The sequence below is a fragment of the Lepidochelys olivacea genome (assembly GCF_965140295.1).
Source record: "Lepidochelys olivacea isolate rLepOli2 genome assembly, chromosome: 4".
NCBI classification, from domain to species: domain Eukaryota; kingdom Metazoa; phylum Chordata; order Testudines; family Cheloniidae; genus Lepidochelys; species Lepidochelys olivacea.
In genome coordinates, this window is record NC_140414.1 from 16,070,186 (window position 1) to 16,086,252 (window position 16,067).

At 49.3% G+C, this 16,067-nt stretch overlaps 3 protein-coding genes across 6 annotated transcripts in view; 1 reads left to right on the top strand and 2 right to left on the bottom strand.

The window, feature by feature from the left end:
* TEX15 (testis expressed 15, meiosis and synapsis associated) overlaps positions 1-4,636 on the bottom strand; it is a gene marked incomplete at its 3' end in the record, with an annotated part of 132,863 nt that extends 128,227 nt beyond the window's left edge. Inside the window, exon 1 of the mRNA XM_084625913.1 lies at positions 4,583-4,636. The remainder of the gene's footprint in view (positions 1-4,582) is intronic.
* PURG (purine rich element binding protein G) lies at positions 2,119-9,062 on the bottom strand. The gene is made up of 3 exons (XM_084625918.1): positions 8,987-9,062; positions 4,332-5,404; positions 2,119-2,145 (listed from the first exon to the last, which is right to left on the bottom strand). Exon 2 carries the CDS (start codon positions 5,389-5,391, stop codon positions 4,384-4,386), a length of 1,008 nt encoding a protein of 335 aa, XP_084482044.1. The 5' UTR covers positions 5,392-5,404; positions 8,987-9,062; the 3' UTR covers positions 2,119-2,145; positions 4,332-4,383.
* The window catches only part of WRN (WRN RecQ like helicase), a 110,490-nt gene continuing 103,475 nt past the window's right edge, over positions 9,053-16,067 (top strand). For 2 of the 4 annotated variants that reach the window (XM_084625914.1, XM_084625917.1), the window contains exon 1: positions 9,053-9,116. The gene's annotated coding sequence lies outside the window, so the exon portion shown is untranslated. Of the gene's footprint in view, positions 9,117-9,154; positions 9,661-16,067 lie in introns of those variants that run through there. The other 2 variants (XM_084625915.1, XM_084625916.1) reach the window with 2 other exon arrangements.

Here is a 16,067-nt window from a genome sequence, read left to right on the forward strand (position 1 = left end):
GATAAAGAGTAGATTGCTAATACATTGAAGGAAAGTTTCTTTCTGGATAAAGTACACACATATCACTGATATTTGTATTAAACATGTATTTGCATTTGAGATGCAGTTTACAGAATTTTCAAGTTTTGTTGCATTAAAATAGTTTCCCCACTCTCTTAGATGCAGGAATAAATATTGCTGCTTCTGAAAGTCCCTAATCAAGAATTTTTTTTTGTCAAACTTCATGAAATTCAGAAAACATAGCAGTCTACTTGGTCACAGTTGGTGAGATGTCCTACACAGTGGCATGGTGGTGTACCTTACCATTCTAGTGCAGGTAACTTTCCAACTCTCTCATAGCACTATTACAACCAACAACATACTATAAAATTTGTACTTTAACAAGAAAGAAAGTTTATACGCTATGGCTGGAGTCAATACAAACTGGCTAGTTTCAATACCACAGAAGCCCACCCAATCCCCCTCACTACTCCAAATCAACATTTCTGGGATTATGAGGGCTTCTGTGACAGCAAAGTGTCACAGAAAGCTAAGTGAGATGGAGTTACTGAACCCAGCTCTATAAAGATTATGAATACAAAAACATATCTATACATTCATTACAAAATGTTTGGAGGCTGATTTTTCAGAGATGCTGAGCACTCACAACTCCAAATAAAATTAATGGGATTTGTGGGTGCTACCTTGGGGGTGGGGGGGTAGAAAATCAGACTTGTGGTTTTTAAAGGATTTTTAATAGCTCCTGCCTTCTCTACCATACCAATGGAACTGGATCAAGTGATTACAACAGAGCTCTGACAGACGTGCATGCAGGAGACCACCCCTTACAGATTTAGGCTATTACTGAAGCACATCCTACAAAGCTAATAGCAGAAATGTGCTTCTATTATTTACAAAATATAAAGTGCATTATTATTTAATTATAGAACTGACAGACTTTCTGCCTGCACCACACAGCTTTAAAACAGAGGTGAGGGTTTTACTGTAAAATTCTCTCATGAGAACCTATTAATTCAAGAGATTCAGACTGATGCTTTTCACCCTGTCCTCTTAGAATTGTTTTTGGCCATGCTCTTTAGTGCAAACAAGCTTGTGTTTTTCTCAAGTTTAAGGGTCAGGCAGTTTTAGGGCTCAAAGAATGACAATCTATTTAGAATGCACTGGGAATTCAATATTCCTTTGTGTTCTAATGGGCCTTTCTGCACATAAGCAGCATAATACTGCTGCTCTCAAAAGCTGGGAACACACTGCAAAAAATAATGAGGAACCCGTTTCCAAATGTAACCATTTTAAGTTTGCATTGCTACATTTTGTGTTTGTTAGTGTTATGCTTGGATCATAATATTTGCAAACATCAGTGCTTTACATGTCTATGGAAAACCAGTAGTCAGTGTTTTAACTGTAGATGGCTGGCTCAAGTGTAGTCCCGGATACTCAGGTGCGTATCACCAAGTGAGAGTAAGTGCATTAACTGATTTTACAAAACACAAGGCAACACTTACCTGTGTATCAGAGCTGAGAATTGAGCTTGTTCAACAGCCAGCAGATACTGACTTCCTGGGGTAATAGTTACAATACATCAATGCATTTATGAAGGCCAATTAATAAATACTGGAAACCTAATTAAGAAGCAGTGATGCAAACTGATACCGGTCTACATCTTCACTGGAGCACTTTCAATAGCTAAGACGTAGTCTGGCTCTAATTCTCCAAAATGGCAACTTGATAGCAATAACAATGCCACTTTGCACCTGTTTGTTTTTTAAAACCTGTGAAGGAAATATATTTTTTAAATTACTAATTACTTGAACAATTAAAATATTTTTTTCCATTAAGAGCGAAGGAACACATGGAAAGCAAGATTATCTGCATTGCACATATTACGTAGGAATAATTCCAACAAATGATCTTTTAATATCGAGTGGTGCAAACATTATTTTAGACTGGAAGATGCTGAGTGTAGAGGGAAAAATCCATGTGAAGATGGGGCGCAAGGGGAGAAGTGAGCATAAAAAGTTCTTACATTCATAACTCCAGATTGCAGGAAGCTTTGACAAGTTCATCATTACTTTAGGCACTGTGATGGACAGCAGCAATCAGTGAGATGGTAACTTAGGCATTGATGATTCACTCATGAATATTCTGCTATCAAGCCAACAATAGTATAAATTGTTATTTTACTATGATTTGTTACTTCTTAAAAACTTTTTTTTCTTTTTTAGTACTTCACTATCTAACAGGAACGTTTAGCCCTAGGACTAAGGTTATAACCTTCAATTGCATGGTCATGGCCCAAACGGCCCATTAGCATTCAAGTGACCAAATAAGAAAATTTTGCTTTGGATTAGAAAATATCTGAAACAGCAATCAATACATTAGTGATTAGTTTATGGTATTTTTTTGACACTAGGCCAACTGGTTGTTAACTCTAAGGGAATCACCTAAAACAGTGAAATTAACTTCTTTACATCTGTTCTTTTCTGTCACAGGCGTAACATGTTCCTAATAGTTCTTTGGTGACTTTGGTGCAAGCTTTTTTGTAGTTTCATCATTTTTATCACCCAAACTAAAGGCCAGATTATTCACTTAATCCCCACATACAGTCCTTCTTGATATTACTAATGGGGTATCAGATCAGAGACATGATAAGGTGTTTGAATTTAGTGTGGCCTTTAAGCGTGCAGGCAGATTAAAATTAAGACTGGGGATAATTTTGTTTGCAGATAAGTGTGTTTAAACAGATTAAAATTTACTGTTTGGATTAAAAGATAGCTGGCCCTCATGCACACTCAACTACTTGATTAAAAACATGATTTGGGTTGTGATAAATTTCTGTATGTATACAGTAGCCCTTAAAAAAAAACAAACACATAAAAAAGGTAGGCAAAATGGAGTCTCTAAGCAAGGGATTTATAGCCCAATCCAACTCTCATTGATTTCAGTGAGAGATGAACTGGCCCCTAAATGCTGACAAATTTCTTCATAAAAATAAATCGGTTTTTGCTTTGAGATCCAAAAGCATTTAAAATATTCTAGGTCCCCTTTCTAACTCAACCCTCCTGAACAGATAATGCTACACATTTCCCTTCCAGGCAGAATATTTGGATTTCAAGGCAGGAATCTGGGGGAAGTTGTAGCTCTATAGTCTTCAAGGGGACTTCATGCAGGCCTAACAGTCTGCCCACATGAATCAAATTGAAGGATCATGGCCCCAGTTTTAACATGGTGGGGAAGGAGTGATGGAGGTGGGGGCATAGATATTATCTTGGAATACTAAAATTTATAAAAATAATAATTTATACTGGAAATGCTGACACAGCTTTAGCCATAGCATTGTAAATGCACTACCAATAAGTATGAAATTAGAGAAGCATTTTTTATACCAATTAAGTGGTGCACCAAAATCTCCCAAAGGTTTTTCCTCAAAGTAGAAGGACAAACCCAGAAGTTATCCTCATACTTTTAACATCACACCAAGTATGTTACTCATACAATAGGAAGAAAACCCTGGAAACCCACTTGCAACAATCATTCAGCCACCAAAATGCCCACTTCCCAGCTCCTTGCTAGAGCCCCCCAAACCACCAACAATATAAAAATAGTTTTTGAAATTTTGAGAACACATTAAAAAATCCTCAGCGTTACATGATGTAATGTGTAGATGAAGAATGGATTATTTTCATTAATTTGGGATAACCCATCACAATTCAAACACAGCTTTGCTTTTCTGTGGCACTCAAATTATTTGGTTACCACAGAATTATTAAGCTAAGAAATTAATATTCCACTCTTTGACAATCCTTTATAAAGGCTTGACCTGCTATCGAGATTTTACCCATAGAGAACATTGCTTAAAATTCAGTAACTAGCGAACGCTGATTTAAAATTTCTACCTTTCCTCATACAAGTAGATAAAATGCATACAAAGTCAATTTTTGTGGTAAATGACCTGTAGTTACGCTTTTCAGATTTTAACTCAGCATGGACAATATTCAATTCTGGAAAACCTGTCATAAGCAGAAACCAATACTTTTCATCATAAGGTACGTCTGGCTTTTTTTGTATCATGTTTGAGTGCAACACAAGCCTAACCTAGACTATTTAAAGGTCAGAATGTCAGATTTTTGTGCTGATACGCATACTTTCATAGTCTTCAACACTTGGAACAGCTGATTCATTTAGATTTGGGAGGCTAATATTTCCCTAAGAATATGTCATTTAACATAACCAGACTTCAGACGTATTATATACTTGAGTTATCACTAACAACAGGAAAAAGACTTACATAAAATGAGGGGCAACTTCTTCAAACTACAAAATATTCCAATTACCTCTAGCCAATTTAGGTTTTTCTGTTTTGCCTGATGACCAGTTCAATGCACTCTATTCCAGACCCTCTTGTTCTTCACCACTGTCACCTGTGACATCCATTCTTTTCTCTTTATGGCTGTTGTAAATTCTCCTCATTTCTTCTTCGTACTTGATAAAGTTTTCCCCAAACCTTGTCCACGCTTTGTACGGGACAGTGATGGTGTTACGGTAAGGTGGTCTCACCTCACTTACCTTCAAAAAAATGCCATACCTGTTAGATCCCACATCAAAGTAGAACCGCTTGTTGTCCACCCTGAAGGAAGTCCCTTCTGGGAGTTCGAGGGGCTCATCACCCCCACCTCTTCGTTCTTCTATATCTCCCTCCCCATATTCTTCAATTAGCTGGACCAAAGCATCCCTGAATTCAATCATTCCTTGGGCTGGAAGGACAATAGTCTGTTCCTGTCCCAAATTGTGGCCAAAATAACCTATCATACCCGGTCCTCTAATCATGGTTTGTCTAATCCTTAAGAAACGCCCACGCTGATTCTCCTTCAGGTCTAGATAATACTTCCTGTTGTCTCTTTCTATATACTCAGTTTTCAGGACACTGTGAGGATGCTCTTCTGATTCAACAGATGCTGGAGGTGAAGGCAGATGATGCTGTTGCCGCCTTCTCAAATCTTGCTCTTTGCCATTACTGTGTTCATGTCTATGACTATGGCTGCCTTTGAGGCCCAAATGGGCATAGTGCTCTATGAAATCTCCCAGATAATCCTTCAGCTCAGCAGCCACAGACAAGGAGAGAGTCAGTTTGCTTTTCCTGATATTTTCCTGCCTGCCTCTTCCTATCCAGACCTCGGCTATCTTCAGGAAGCGGCCTCGGGAACTTTGCTTCACATCCAGATAAAATCGCTTTTTCTGGATGTCCACCCTTTTGGAGGCTAGTTCCTGGATCTCCATGCAGCCCCCTTGAGAAGAGGCAGGATACTGATACTGTTGTTGAGACTGGGAGTAAATGCTTCTGTGCAGGCCAGAGCCCCCCACACTCCTTCCTCCTCCTCCTCTCCCTCTCTCCATCTTTACCAGTCAGCTGGAAATAACAAATATATAGCAGACACAGACCATAACATTTGTGTCCGGGACCTGCGATGCTTCTTAACATATCTCTGCTCAGTGTTACTTTCCCCACAAAGATGCTTGCATCCTGGTCTTCTACCATGACGCTCACCAACATGGGAAGAGATCCCAATCTCCGGGATGGCTTCTATCCTTCCACTTTATGTGCCACCCTCAAACTTCTCCAATAACCATCCCATCACAGCCCCCATCACTACTACCCTCCTCCACAATCCCCCATTCCTGATAATCATCCCCATAGTCCCATTTCTGTCATGCTCCCCCCAATAACTGTCCCCCATAGTGCCACTAATCTCCTCTATTACAGCCCCCAGGACTGGGGGATTCCCCAGGAGACTCGGTGGCACGGCATAGCCCCACTCTAGTGCCACACAGTCCTCTGTAATCCCCCACAGCCTGCCACTCTACTGCCCTCGAGTTTGTCCCTGAATGCAGCCCCCGGTAAACCCCCATTTCTCCCAGTGATGACCCCAACCACCCAGAAGCCATGGTATGGAAGACCAGTCCCTCCACTAACCTCCCTCCCTCAGCTGCAGCCCCCCAGTGACTCCCTACTTTCCATGACTACTCCTCCCCCCAAGCTGCAGCCCCCTCACTAAACCCCCACTTCCGTGCCCCCTCCCCCATGCTGCACCCGCCACTCCCGTGCCCCCTCCCTCACGCCGCACCCCCCACTGAACCCCCACTCCCGTGCCCCCTCCCTCACGCCACACCCCCCACTGAACCCCCACTCCCCGTGCCCCCACCCTCACGCCGTGCCCCCCCACTGAACCCCCACTCCCCGTGCCCCCCCTCATGCCGCGCCCCCCCACTGAACCCCCACTCCCCGTGCCCCCTCCCTCACGCCGCACCCCCCACTTAACCCCCACTCCCCGGGCCCCCTCCCTCACGCCGCACCTCCCCACTGAACCCCCACTCCCCGGGCCCCCTCCCTCACGCCACACCCCCCCACTGAACCCCCACTCCCCGGGCCCCCTCCCTCACGCCGCACCCCCCCACTGAACCCCCACTCCCCGTGCTCCCTCCCTCACGCCGCACCCCCCCACTGAACCCCCACTCCCCGTGCCCCCTCCCTCACGCCGCACCCCCCCACTGAACCCCCACTCCCCGTGCCCCCACCCTCACGCCGCACCCCCCCACTGAACCCCCACTCCCCGTGCCCCCACCCTCACGCCGCACCCCCCCACTGAACCCCCACTCCCCGTGCCCCCACCCTCAGGCCGCGCCCGTGACTGAGCCCCCACTCCCCGTGCCCCCTCCCTCAGGCCGCGCCCGTGACTGAACCCCCACTCCCCGTGCCCCCTCCCTCACGCCGCGCCCCCCCACTGAACCCCCACTCCCCGTGCTCCCTCCCTCACGCCGCACCTCCCCACTGAACCCCCACTCCCCGGGCCCCCTCCCTCACGCCACGCCCCCCACTGAACCCCCACTCCCCGTGCCCCCTCCCTCACGCCGCGCCCCCCCACTGAACCCCCACTCCCCGTGCCCCCTCCCTCACGCCGCGCCCCCCCACTGAACCCCCACTCCCCGTGCCCCCTCCCTCACGCCGCGCCCCCCCACTGAACCCCCACTCCCCGTGCCCCCTCCCTCACGCCGCGCCCCCCACTGAACCCCCACTCCCCGTGCCCCCTCCCTCACGCCGCGCCCCCCCCACTGAACCCCCACTCCCCGTGCCCCCTCCCTCACGCCGCGCCCCCCCACTGAACCCCCACTCCCCGTGCCCCCTCCCTCACGCCGCGCCCCCCCACTGAACCCCCACTCCCCGTGCCCCCACCCTCACGCCGCACCCCCCACTGAACCCCCACTCCCCGTGCCCCCACCCTCACGCCGCACCCCCCACTGAACCCCCACTCCCCGTGCCCCCTCCCTCACGCCGCGCCCCCCACTGAACCCCCACACCCCGTGCCCCCTCCCTCACGCCGCGCCCCCCACTGAGCCCCCACTCCCCGTGCCCCCTCCCTCACGCCGCGCCCCCCACTGAACCCCCACTCCCCGTGCCCCCTCCCTCACGCCGCACCACCCCACTGAACCCCCACTCCCTGTGCCCCCTCCCTCACGCCGCGCCCCCCACTGAACCCCCACTCCCCGTGCTCCCTCCCTCACGCCGCGCCCTCTCACTAAACCCCCACTTCCGTGCCCCCTCCCCCATGCTGCACCCGCCACTCCCGTGCCCCCTCCCTCACGCCGCACCCCCCACTGAACCCCCACTCCCCGTGCCCTCTCCCTCACGCCGCGCCCCCCACTGAACCCCCACACTCCGTGCCCCCTCCCTCACGCCGCGCCCCCCACTGAACCCCCACTCCCCGTGCCCCCTCCCTCACGCCGCGCCCCCTACTGAACCCCCACTCCCCGTGCCCCCTCCCTCAGGCCGCGCCCCCCCACTGAACCCCCACTCCCCGTGCCCCCTCCCTCACGCCGCACCCCCCCACTGAACCCCCACTCCCAGTGCCCCCTCCCTCACGCCGCGCCCCCCACTGAACCCCCACTCCCCGTGCCCCCTCCCTCACGCCGCACCCCCCCACTGAACCCCCACTCCCCGTGCCCCCTCCCTCACGCCGCACCCCCCCACTGAACCCCCACTCCCCGTGCCCCCTCCCTCACGCCGCACCCCCCACTGAACCCCCACTCCCCGTGCCCCCTCCCTCACGCCGCGCCCCCCACTGAACCCCCACTCCCCGTGCTCCCTCCCTCACGCCGCGCCCTCTCACTAAACCCCCACTTCCGTGCCCCCTCCCCCATGCTGCACCCGCCACTCCCGTGCCCCCTCCCTCACGCCGCACCCCCCACTGAACCCCCACTCCCCGTGCCCCCTCCCTCACGCCGCGCCCCCCACTGAACCCCCACACCCCGTGCCCCCTCCCTCACGCCGCACCCCCCCACTGAACCCCCACTCCCCGTGCCCCCTCCCTCACGCCGCGCCCCCCACTGAACCCCCACTCCCCGTGCCCCCTCCCTCACGCCGCACCCCCCCACTGAACCCCCACTCCCCGTGCCCCCTCCCTCACGCCGCGCCCCCCACTGAACCCCCACACCCCGTGCCCCCTCCCTCACGCCGCACCCCCCCACTGAACCCCCACTCCCCGTGCCCCCTCCCTCACGCCGCACCCCCCACTGAACCCCCACTCCCCGTGCCCCCTCCCTCACGCCGCGCCCCCCACTGAACCCCCACTCCCCGTGCCCCCTCCCTCACGCCGCACCCCCCACTGAACCCCCACTCCCCGTGCCCCCTCCCCACAGCCCCCGTCGCTAGGCGAAGGGAGACACTTACTCCATTGCTGCAATTGCCCTTCACCAACCGCCGCCGCCGCCCGCCGCCCCCGGCCGCCGCGCACAGTCCCGCAGGGAACCGGGAAGGAGCATCCCCCGCCGGCCCCGCCGCCCACTCCGCTCCGCCGAGCAACACAGCGGCAGAACGGGGCCCGCGCCACGGGCTCGGGGGGATGGAGCTGGCGCCGCTCTCCCAGGTACCGACCCGGCCCTGAAACTCCAACCCCCAGCCTGCACCGCGACCGGGCCTCACGGAGCATGCGCTTACCCTCGGGTCACTTTCCAGCCCCGGCGGAGGGAGGTGACGTGCTGCGGGGCGACGGGCGGCGGCCTGATGACGTGGCCCGCGCGCGGCGGGTTCTGGGCGAGTCGCGGGAGCGTAGCAAGCGGTGGAGCAGGTCAGGGGACCCCCAATGCGGAGAGTGCCGGGCGCCGGCCTCCCCTCTCCCGGCGGGCGGGCGGGCGGTCCCCGGGGTCCTAGCACGCCCCCCTCCCGGGTCCGCCCCTCGTGAGGAGAGGAGGGGGAGGCCGCCGAGGCCGCGCCGCCACTGCAGCTGGGAGCCCCGGGGCAGGAGCTGCGGCAGCCCAGCCGCTGGGAGCCCAGGCTTCTCGGGCTAGCTCCGCGCGGCGGCCGGGGGCGAGTCGCCCCGCCGGGCAGCCAGACTCTGGCCAGGCGGCCGCGAGCGAGCGACTTCAGCTGCGTGAATAACGGACTTAGGGCGACTCACCGCGGTGTCTTCACCACACAGCGAGTCCACGGCTGCCGCACCCCCCCCCCTCGGCTCTGCCTGCGCCTCTCGCGGAGCTGGAGTACAGGAGTCGACGGGAGAGCGCTCGGGGGAGGTCGGTTTGTCGCGTCTAGACTAGAGGCGCTAAATCGATTCCTGCCCGCCGGTCTGGCGGGTAGCGTAGGCGTGCCCTGACAGTGGTGTCTTCGCTGCGGTAAGTCGACGGCTGACGCTCTCCCGTCGACTCTGCCTGTGCCTCTCGCCCTGGTGGAGTACCGGAGTTGACAGGAGAGCGTTTGGCGGTCGACCCCCGCTGGATTGATCGCTGCCTGTGAGTCATGTGGGTAATGTAGACAAGCCCTTAGGCAAGAATACTCCAAGGACTTGTGGCCACAGGAGTCCTGGTTGGGCAGTCCTTTTCTAGTTTTGCCTAAAAGGAAAAGGAGTACTTGTGGCACCTTAGAGACTAACCAATTTTCCACTCCATACGGCTAATTTTTAATCTAGTTTTGCCTAGTGAACCTCAGGAGCTTCGTTGGGACTAGGCTGTGTGTCCCTAGCTGAGAGGAGGGAGCAGGGATGCTGAGCTGTAAGAGGGAGAGAATGGTCATGTCCCACTAGGAGGCATACATGTGTGTGCAGGAGACGTGCGCACACAAATAAAGCTAAATGAAGCAAAATAAATGTTTCTATAGGAGAATTCTAGCTTCCAGACTCAACATCTGCAGCACATGTTGGTTGGAAGTACTTCTATCAATTGAGGGTCTCAATATACACTACATGACTGGGGAGGGGACTGTTACATACTCTCTGATTTCTATAGAGGGATGTGCGCTTGCTTTGCACTAGCGACTATTTTGGGTGGGGATGTATCTAGAATATGTCACTCGTTCTCCACCCTTGATGTGAATAACAAGAAAATTATGGCAAGTGGATTAAAAAAAATCAAGCTTTCTGCCCATCAGTGTATGTTCAGAGGTGTTATGGTGTTTGGGTCTGGAGGTAAGGGACAGAATCAGCCTTTCTGTTCAGACTGGATGTAGAGGTATGAGAGGGGAGAGCACTGTGTGTGAAAGGGGATTCTGAAGTGTAGCCATGTTGGTCCCAGGATATTAGAGAGACAAGATGCGTGAGATTAGGTAATATCTCTTACTGGACTAACTTGTTTCTGTAAAGGGGACTCTGGTAATACAGAAAAAAATCACTTGGCTATGCTATTTCCAGACTGACCATTTTGATAAGTTTTGGTCCATTTGTATAGCAGTTACAGCGAAGGGAGAAAAATAAGTTTTTTTAGGTGACTTCCAAGAACATTAATTCAAAGTGAAACACAGTTAAAACAATTCCTGGCTGAAGTTCATTACAGTATATATGTCAACACAGCTGCTAAGATAATAGCAGTGAATGCTATATAAATAGATAGGTAGAAATTAAATGCCACAAGCATTAGTAGTCTACAAATGCTTGTCTACAGTCAGTCTTTGGACAAATTTAACTAAAGTGTGTGTGTGGGGGGGAACCTTCTTAAATCGGTGCTGTCCCCTGAGTGTAGTGTTTCAGAAACATGTTATACTGATATAAACTCTGTGGAGGGTCTTCTGATGGATTCTTTCTTCCCATTTGTGTTGGGGCACCCTTTTTGTGCTGTGTTACGCTCACGTCCATAACCCTTATGCACGTGCATGAAGGTTCCAAATCCTTTTTCTTTACTGGGATTTCTGCACCCCATAAAATATGGGGTACCCTGCCTTTCATAAGATATTCTCTTAATTCCCATTATTTTCATTGGTATTTATGGCAACAAGTCCCCATGGCAACATGCAGTTGCTGCAGTATTTTCCCTGATGTCCCAATCAGGTGCCTTGCCATTTAGATGGGAACATTGTGGCATATTTTCCTGAACATCACTCATTGGCACATTCTTTACAGTAATCTTGTACGTTTACTGGTGCAGGGTTATGTCAACCCTTCTTTAGGTCTAAAACCTAATATGAGTAACCTACAGTTGTACAGGCCTCAGGCTGTAGATCTTGTATTAGCCTTACTTTATTTATATACCTAATAAAGACTCATCACTCATAAATATGTCAGCCTTATACCCCTATAATACTATTGTACTCATTCCTATACTTTTATCTACCTCTGTTTATCACACATTGATTACATACAAATTAACCACATCAGAAATAATTATATGAAATAATTGGCTACAGAGCACTGCAAAGAAATTAATGCTAGCAAAATGCCATCCTTTTGTCTTTCAAAGATGTTTTTGTTATAAACAAACTTGTGCATCTGCATTAAAAAGGTGGTGTCACATTTCCAGAGAAATTATAACAAGCCTTAATGAGATCAGGCAGAAGATATTTTGAGTCGTGCATTATTTGTATGTAATATTTGAGAATATTGTTTTTGATTGGAAGCAGCACAACTTACTAGCAATAATATAACTTTCTGCGCATCATAGGCTGACTGAATTGTAGGATATATTTATTGCTTTTCATATTGATGATTACTGCTTGTTGCTTTCATCATGATCACAGAAGAGATTTGGACAAAAAAAAAACAAACAAAAACCAGAGTTGCCTGTTAAAATAAAGGAAATTGTAATTACTAATACTGGTGGTTGGACCAAAAGTTGAATGATTCTGATTAAATGGGCCTCTGCCTAAATCTTTTACTTACCCAACTTAATACTTATTTCCAACTAGAATAATTTTTGATTGCTGGCATTAAATCAATTGGCAATTTATTATGCTAGAGGCAGCTGTGTTTTACTTCTTTTTTTTTACACAACTGAGTACTGTAAAGATCGGTTCCTCTTTCTGCATCAAAATAGAGAGAATTGTAAGATGAAACAGTAATAGTGTTTTTACTAAAAAGACAAATTTGTTGTTTGTAAAAGCACCTTGATGCAATAAGATAAATATAAAAGGTCTCTTCTCCCAGGGATTTGTGTACATATCAAGTACTTTTAGTGCTTGAGGGTAAAGCTACAGTTTTGTCATGGATGTCATAGTGGTCGTGGAAACTGAGTTTGAATAAAGTCCATGAAATGCCACCAAACCAAGTGGCAGTGTGACCTAGTCCACTCATTCTTGGCATATTTGCCCCTCCATTTCTGGCCAACTTTCTGTGCATCAAAACTATGTGCTAGGGTGTAACACCAAACAAATTTACCCCTCTGTCCCTCCATCTCTGGAGGGGTGGATGTGCAAAACCTGAATGGTGGTTCAAATGTGTAGGACAGGTAGAGGGGGCTGGAACTCCATGCTCACCCTGTAGCAGTGGCGGGCTCACTCTCCGATCCCCTTGTCTTCTTCTTTTTATGATCTATAACTATTTTTCTCAACCTCTGCCATGAAATGTTTTAAAAATTGGCATGACAATCATATCCCTACTCGTGTGAACTAGACTTATGGGAGAATAAGACCCTTGGTGTGATGAACTGCAATGCACTAGGGTAGAATCATACATTCAGACTTATTCTACCTCTTTATTAGTGATTTAGATCTAGAAGAGGAACCAAAAGGTCATTAATTAAATTTGCAGAAGATATAAAACTGTATGGTGGGCTGGCAGGACTGACTTGTGAAGGAGGTTCTTTGTTGCTTTAGAACCTCATGTCATGGACCAGGGACTTATTGTGCTAGGCGCTGTACAAACACACCAAAAGATGGTTCCTGCTGCAAAGAGCTTACAGTTTAGGACAAGGTGAATGCAGACAAGCAGACTGGGGAGCATAAAGAAACAAGTCAGGACTGGTTAGCATGCTAGGCAGTGGGCTCACCATGCCTGCTGCCCGATGGTTGTCATGAGTTTTGTAGGTATTCCAACAAAGAGGAGAATTAAGGAGAGATGTGAAAAGGGACCATGAAGTGGCTTTGAGGGTATTTATGTGGAGATCATCCCATGTGTACAGCATGGTGAGAGAGAGCCTGAAGGTGCTTGTTTAACGTGTAACAAGTGGGTGATGAAGGCTGCCTTCATTGGCAGGATGGAGGTGGGAGTTGAGATCTTGATAGCATGTGAGAGAAGCTGTGAAAGGCCTTGGAAGTGAAAACATTGTATTTGATGAAATGGAGAACAGGGAGCCAGTGGAAGGATGCAGAGCGAAGGGAACATAACGCTTACAAAATTTTTCAGGTAAGCACCAAGGTAGGAGATAAATTATGTAGGGTGGTGTGAATGTTATAACTGGAAAAGGAACATGTTGGCTGACTCTTCAGAAAAACGTGGACACAGATCTAGTAGGCTGTGGAATGGTTTCTCAGTAGAAGTGTTGGAACTTGCATTGCTTGAATCTATATATTTTTTTAAAAATAATGACAGATGGTGGTGGGACAGGGTCTTGAAAATGTACAAGAAAATCCTGCATTGTCAAAGTCTAACTAGATGACTTTCATAATTCTGTGAAGAGCTCACTGAGTGATCCCTTGGGGCAGCACCCTGTGGGCTTGGAGTAGGTGATGCATCTTTCAGGTAGGGATATCGGCTAATAGGTGTTCAACTAACTAGGTTCATCTTTGAGGGCATCCGTGCGTTCCCACTAGTGGGAGCTGCCTCCTGGCAAATGGGTGCACAGAGCCCTCTTGAAAGTGGCATCTCTTAGGAGTGCATGCATGAGCATCCTCTTGAAATTGAGCATTTGGATTGCAGAGCTCTGTATAAAAGATTGCACTCCTCCAACAGGACCTGTTCTTTTTCTGCTGCCTTAAAGAATGGAAGGGACCCACTGCTGCATCTGTAGTGAGGCACTTGTTTGAGTTTTAACCTCCCAAATCTATGGACAGCTTAGTTTCTCTAGTAGGGTTGTATAGTTTTAATACTTTCATAGACTCACTGAGTTTTTTCTAAATCTCCTGGGAGCCCTTGGGGTTTTTGGGTGCTGAAGCCACACCCTAAAAGAGAGTTCAGGAAGTATGCCTCATGCCTGATAAGTATCTGTTCTGAGCATCAGATTCTGGGATACCCTTGACATCGGGTACCTGGAGGAGGCACATTCTCCGGCCTAGTGTGCACTCTGCTGGCTTTTGCACCTTGGGCCTGCCAAGAGCCCCATCTTTGGTGTTGAGCCTACCTTGCTTTGAGGTGCTGAGAGCAGAGGAACTTAGTTCTGCACTAAGACTGGAATGACCCTCGGGTGCTGAAGCCCACCCTCACAGAGCTCAAAAGGCAACTCCTGCCTTGGCTTTGGCACCTGCCTCTTCTAGAGGCTTCAGCATGGGCTCTCAGAAGACCCCTGCAGTTGCCAAGGCAAAGGCCCAGTCAAAAGCTGCACCGTAGGCTCCAAGCATGATGGCACTTGACTCTCCCCAGGCTCCCTCTAAACCTACTATGGAGAATCTTACCGCTTCCTCTGCCTTGTCTCCAGGCCCCAGCACTGACGTATTGGCACCAAGCTCGCTCCCAGACATTGATCCTAAAAGGAGGACAAGAGGAAGCATGCCAGCACCACAAAGTTGCCTAAGAAAGGAAGGGGAAGTGCTAAGACTCTTCACTCCTGTGGTGTGGGATCCCCTGGTGCCTCCCAGCAGTAGCACTGTTTGTTCTCACCCTGTCGGCGCCTGTGACAGAAGGGTTGTCCCTGATCGTGATTCCTCAGACCCCATCCCAGTCACCATGTGGCAGAACTAGGCCGTCTTCGCAGAGTCTGGCAAACCCATTACACATCTTCTGCTATCCCAGAATTCTCTCCCAGGCCTCCAGCAAGGGTTACCCCATTGTGGGATGAGAATAGATGGGTTGTAAGGGTCCTCTGTGTTGACTTCAGCTCCTGGGGCATTTGGCACCCATGCCAGCCCAACACTGTCTGGTGCCTGGAAAGAGCTGATGCCAGAGCCATTACAATTATTCATGTGGCCATATAGCTACAGTCCTATCCAGGCTCTAATTGATGTAGCCAGATGTAAGCTATCTGTTCCAAACTTTGGGGGCTGCCCCATCAGCAATGGCCTTTGGATTGAGGCTTTGCCACAACCCACAGCTCTGATACTGGCATTGGGAGAGCACATCTGTAAACCGGCCAGTGGACGTGACACCATGATTCGTCAGCATTTTGGAAACCTTAGATGTTGATGATGTCCCTTGGAACATGGATGATTTCTCCTACCCAACGGTCTCCAGGGTTCCTTTCCGCCACCCAGAGAACCTGAGTCCTATATTAATATTAACGCTAGCTGAAGAGACCTCCCTTAAACCTCTCATGTACTTATCTGACCTTGACAACAATGTTCCTCATCAGCAAGAGGGCCATTTAGCCCCAGGCTCTTTATACAGCAGTGCATAAAGATAAAGGGATTCATGCACTTCACTCTTGCCCTTGCTTTATGCCCAAAGTGGTGTCAATTTCCACATTGTATGTGTGTGTGTATCTGAAATATATAAATCTACTCCTTCTTGTGTTCTTTCCCAGAACCTATTCTCATCCAGGTGAAATATCTCCATGCTGCAGATGTAAAAAGAGTCCTATGGTGTTTTTTTTAAACCTGGAAAAGATAAAAGCTCTTTCAAGAGATTAATGGGCTATTTGTCACATTTGAGAAGAGATGCCAGGGAATACCAATCTTCACTCAGCAAAGTGGATAAAAATATCTGATTTTAAAAAATCAGATTTTTAAA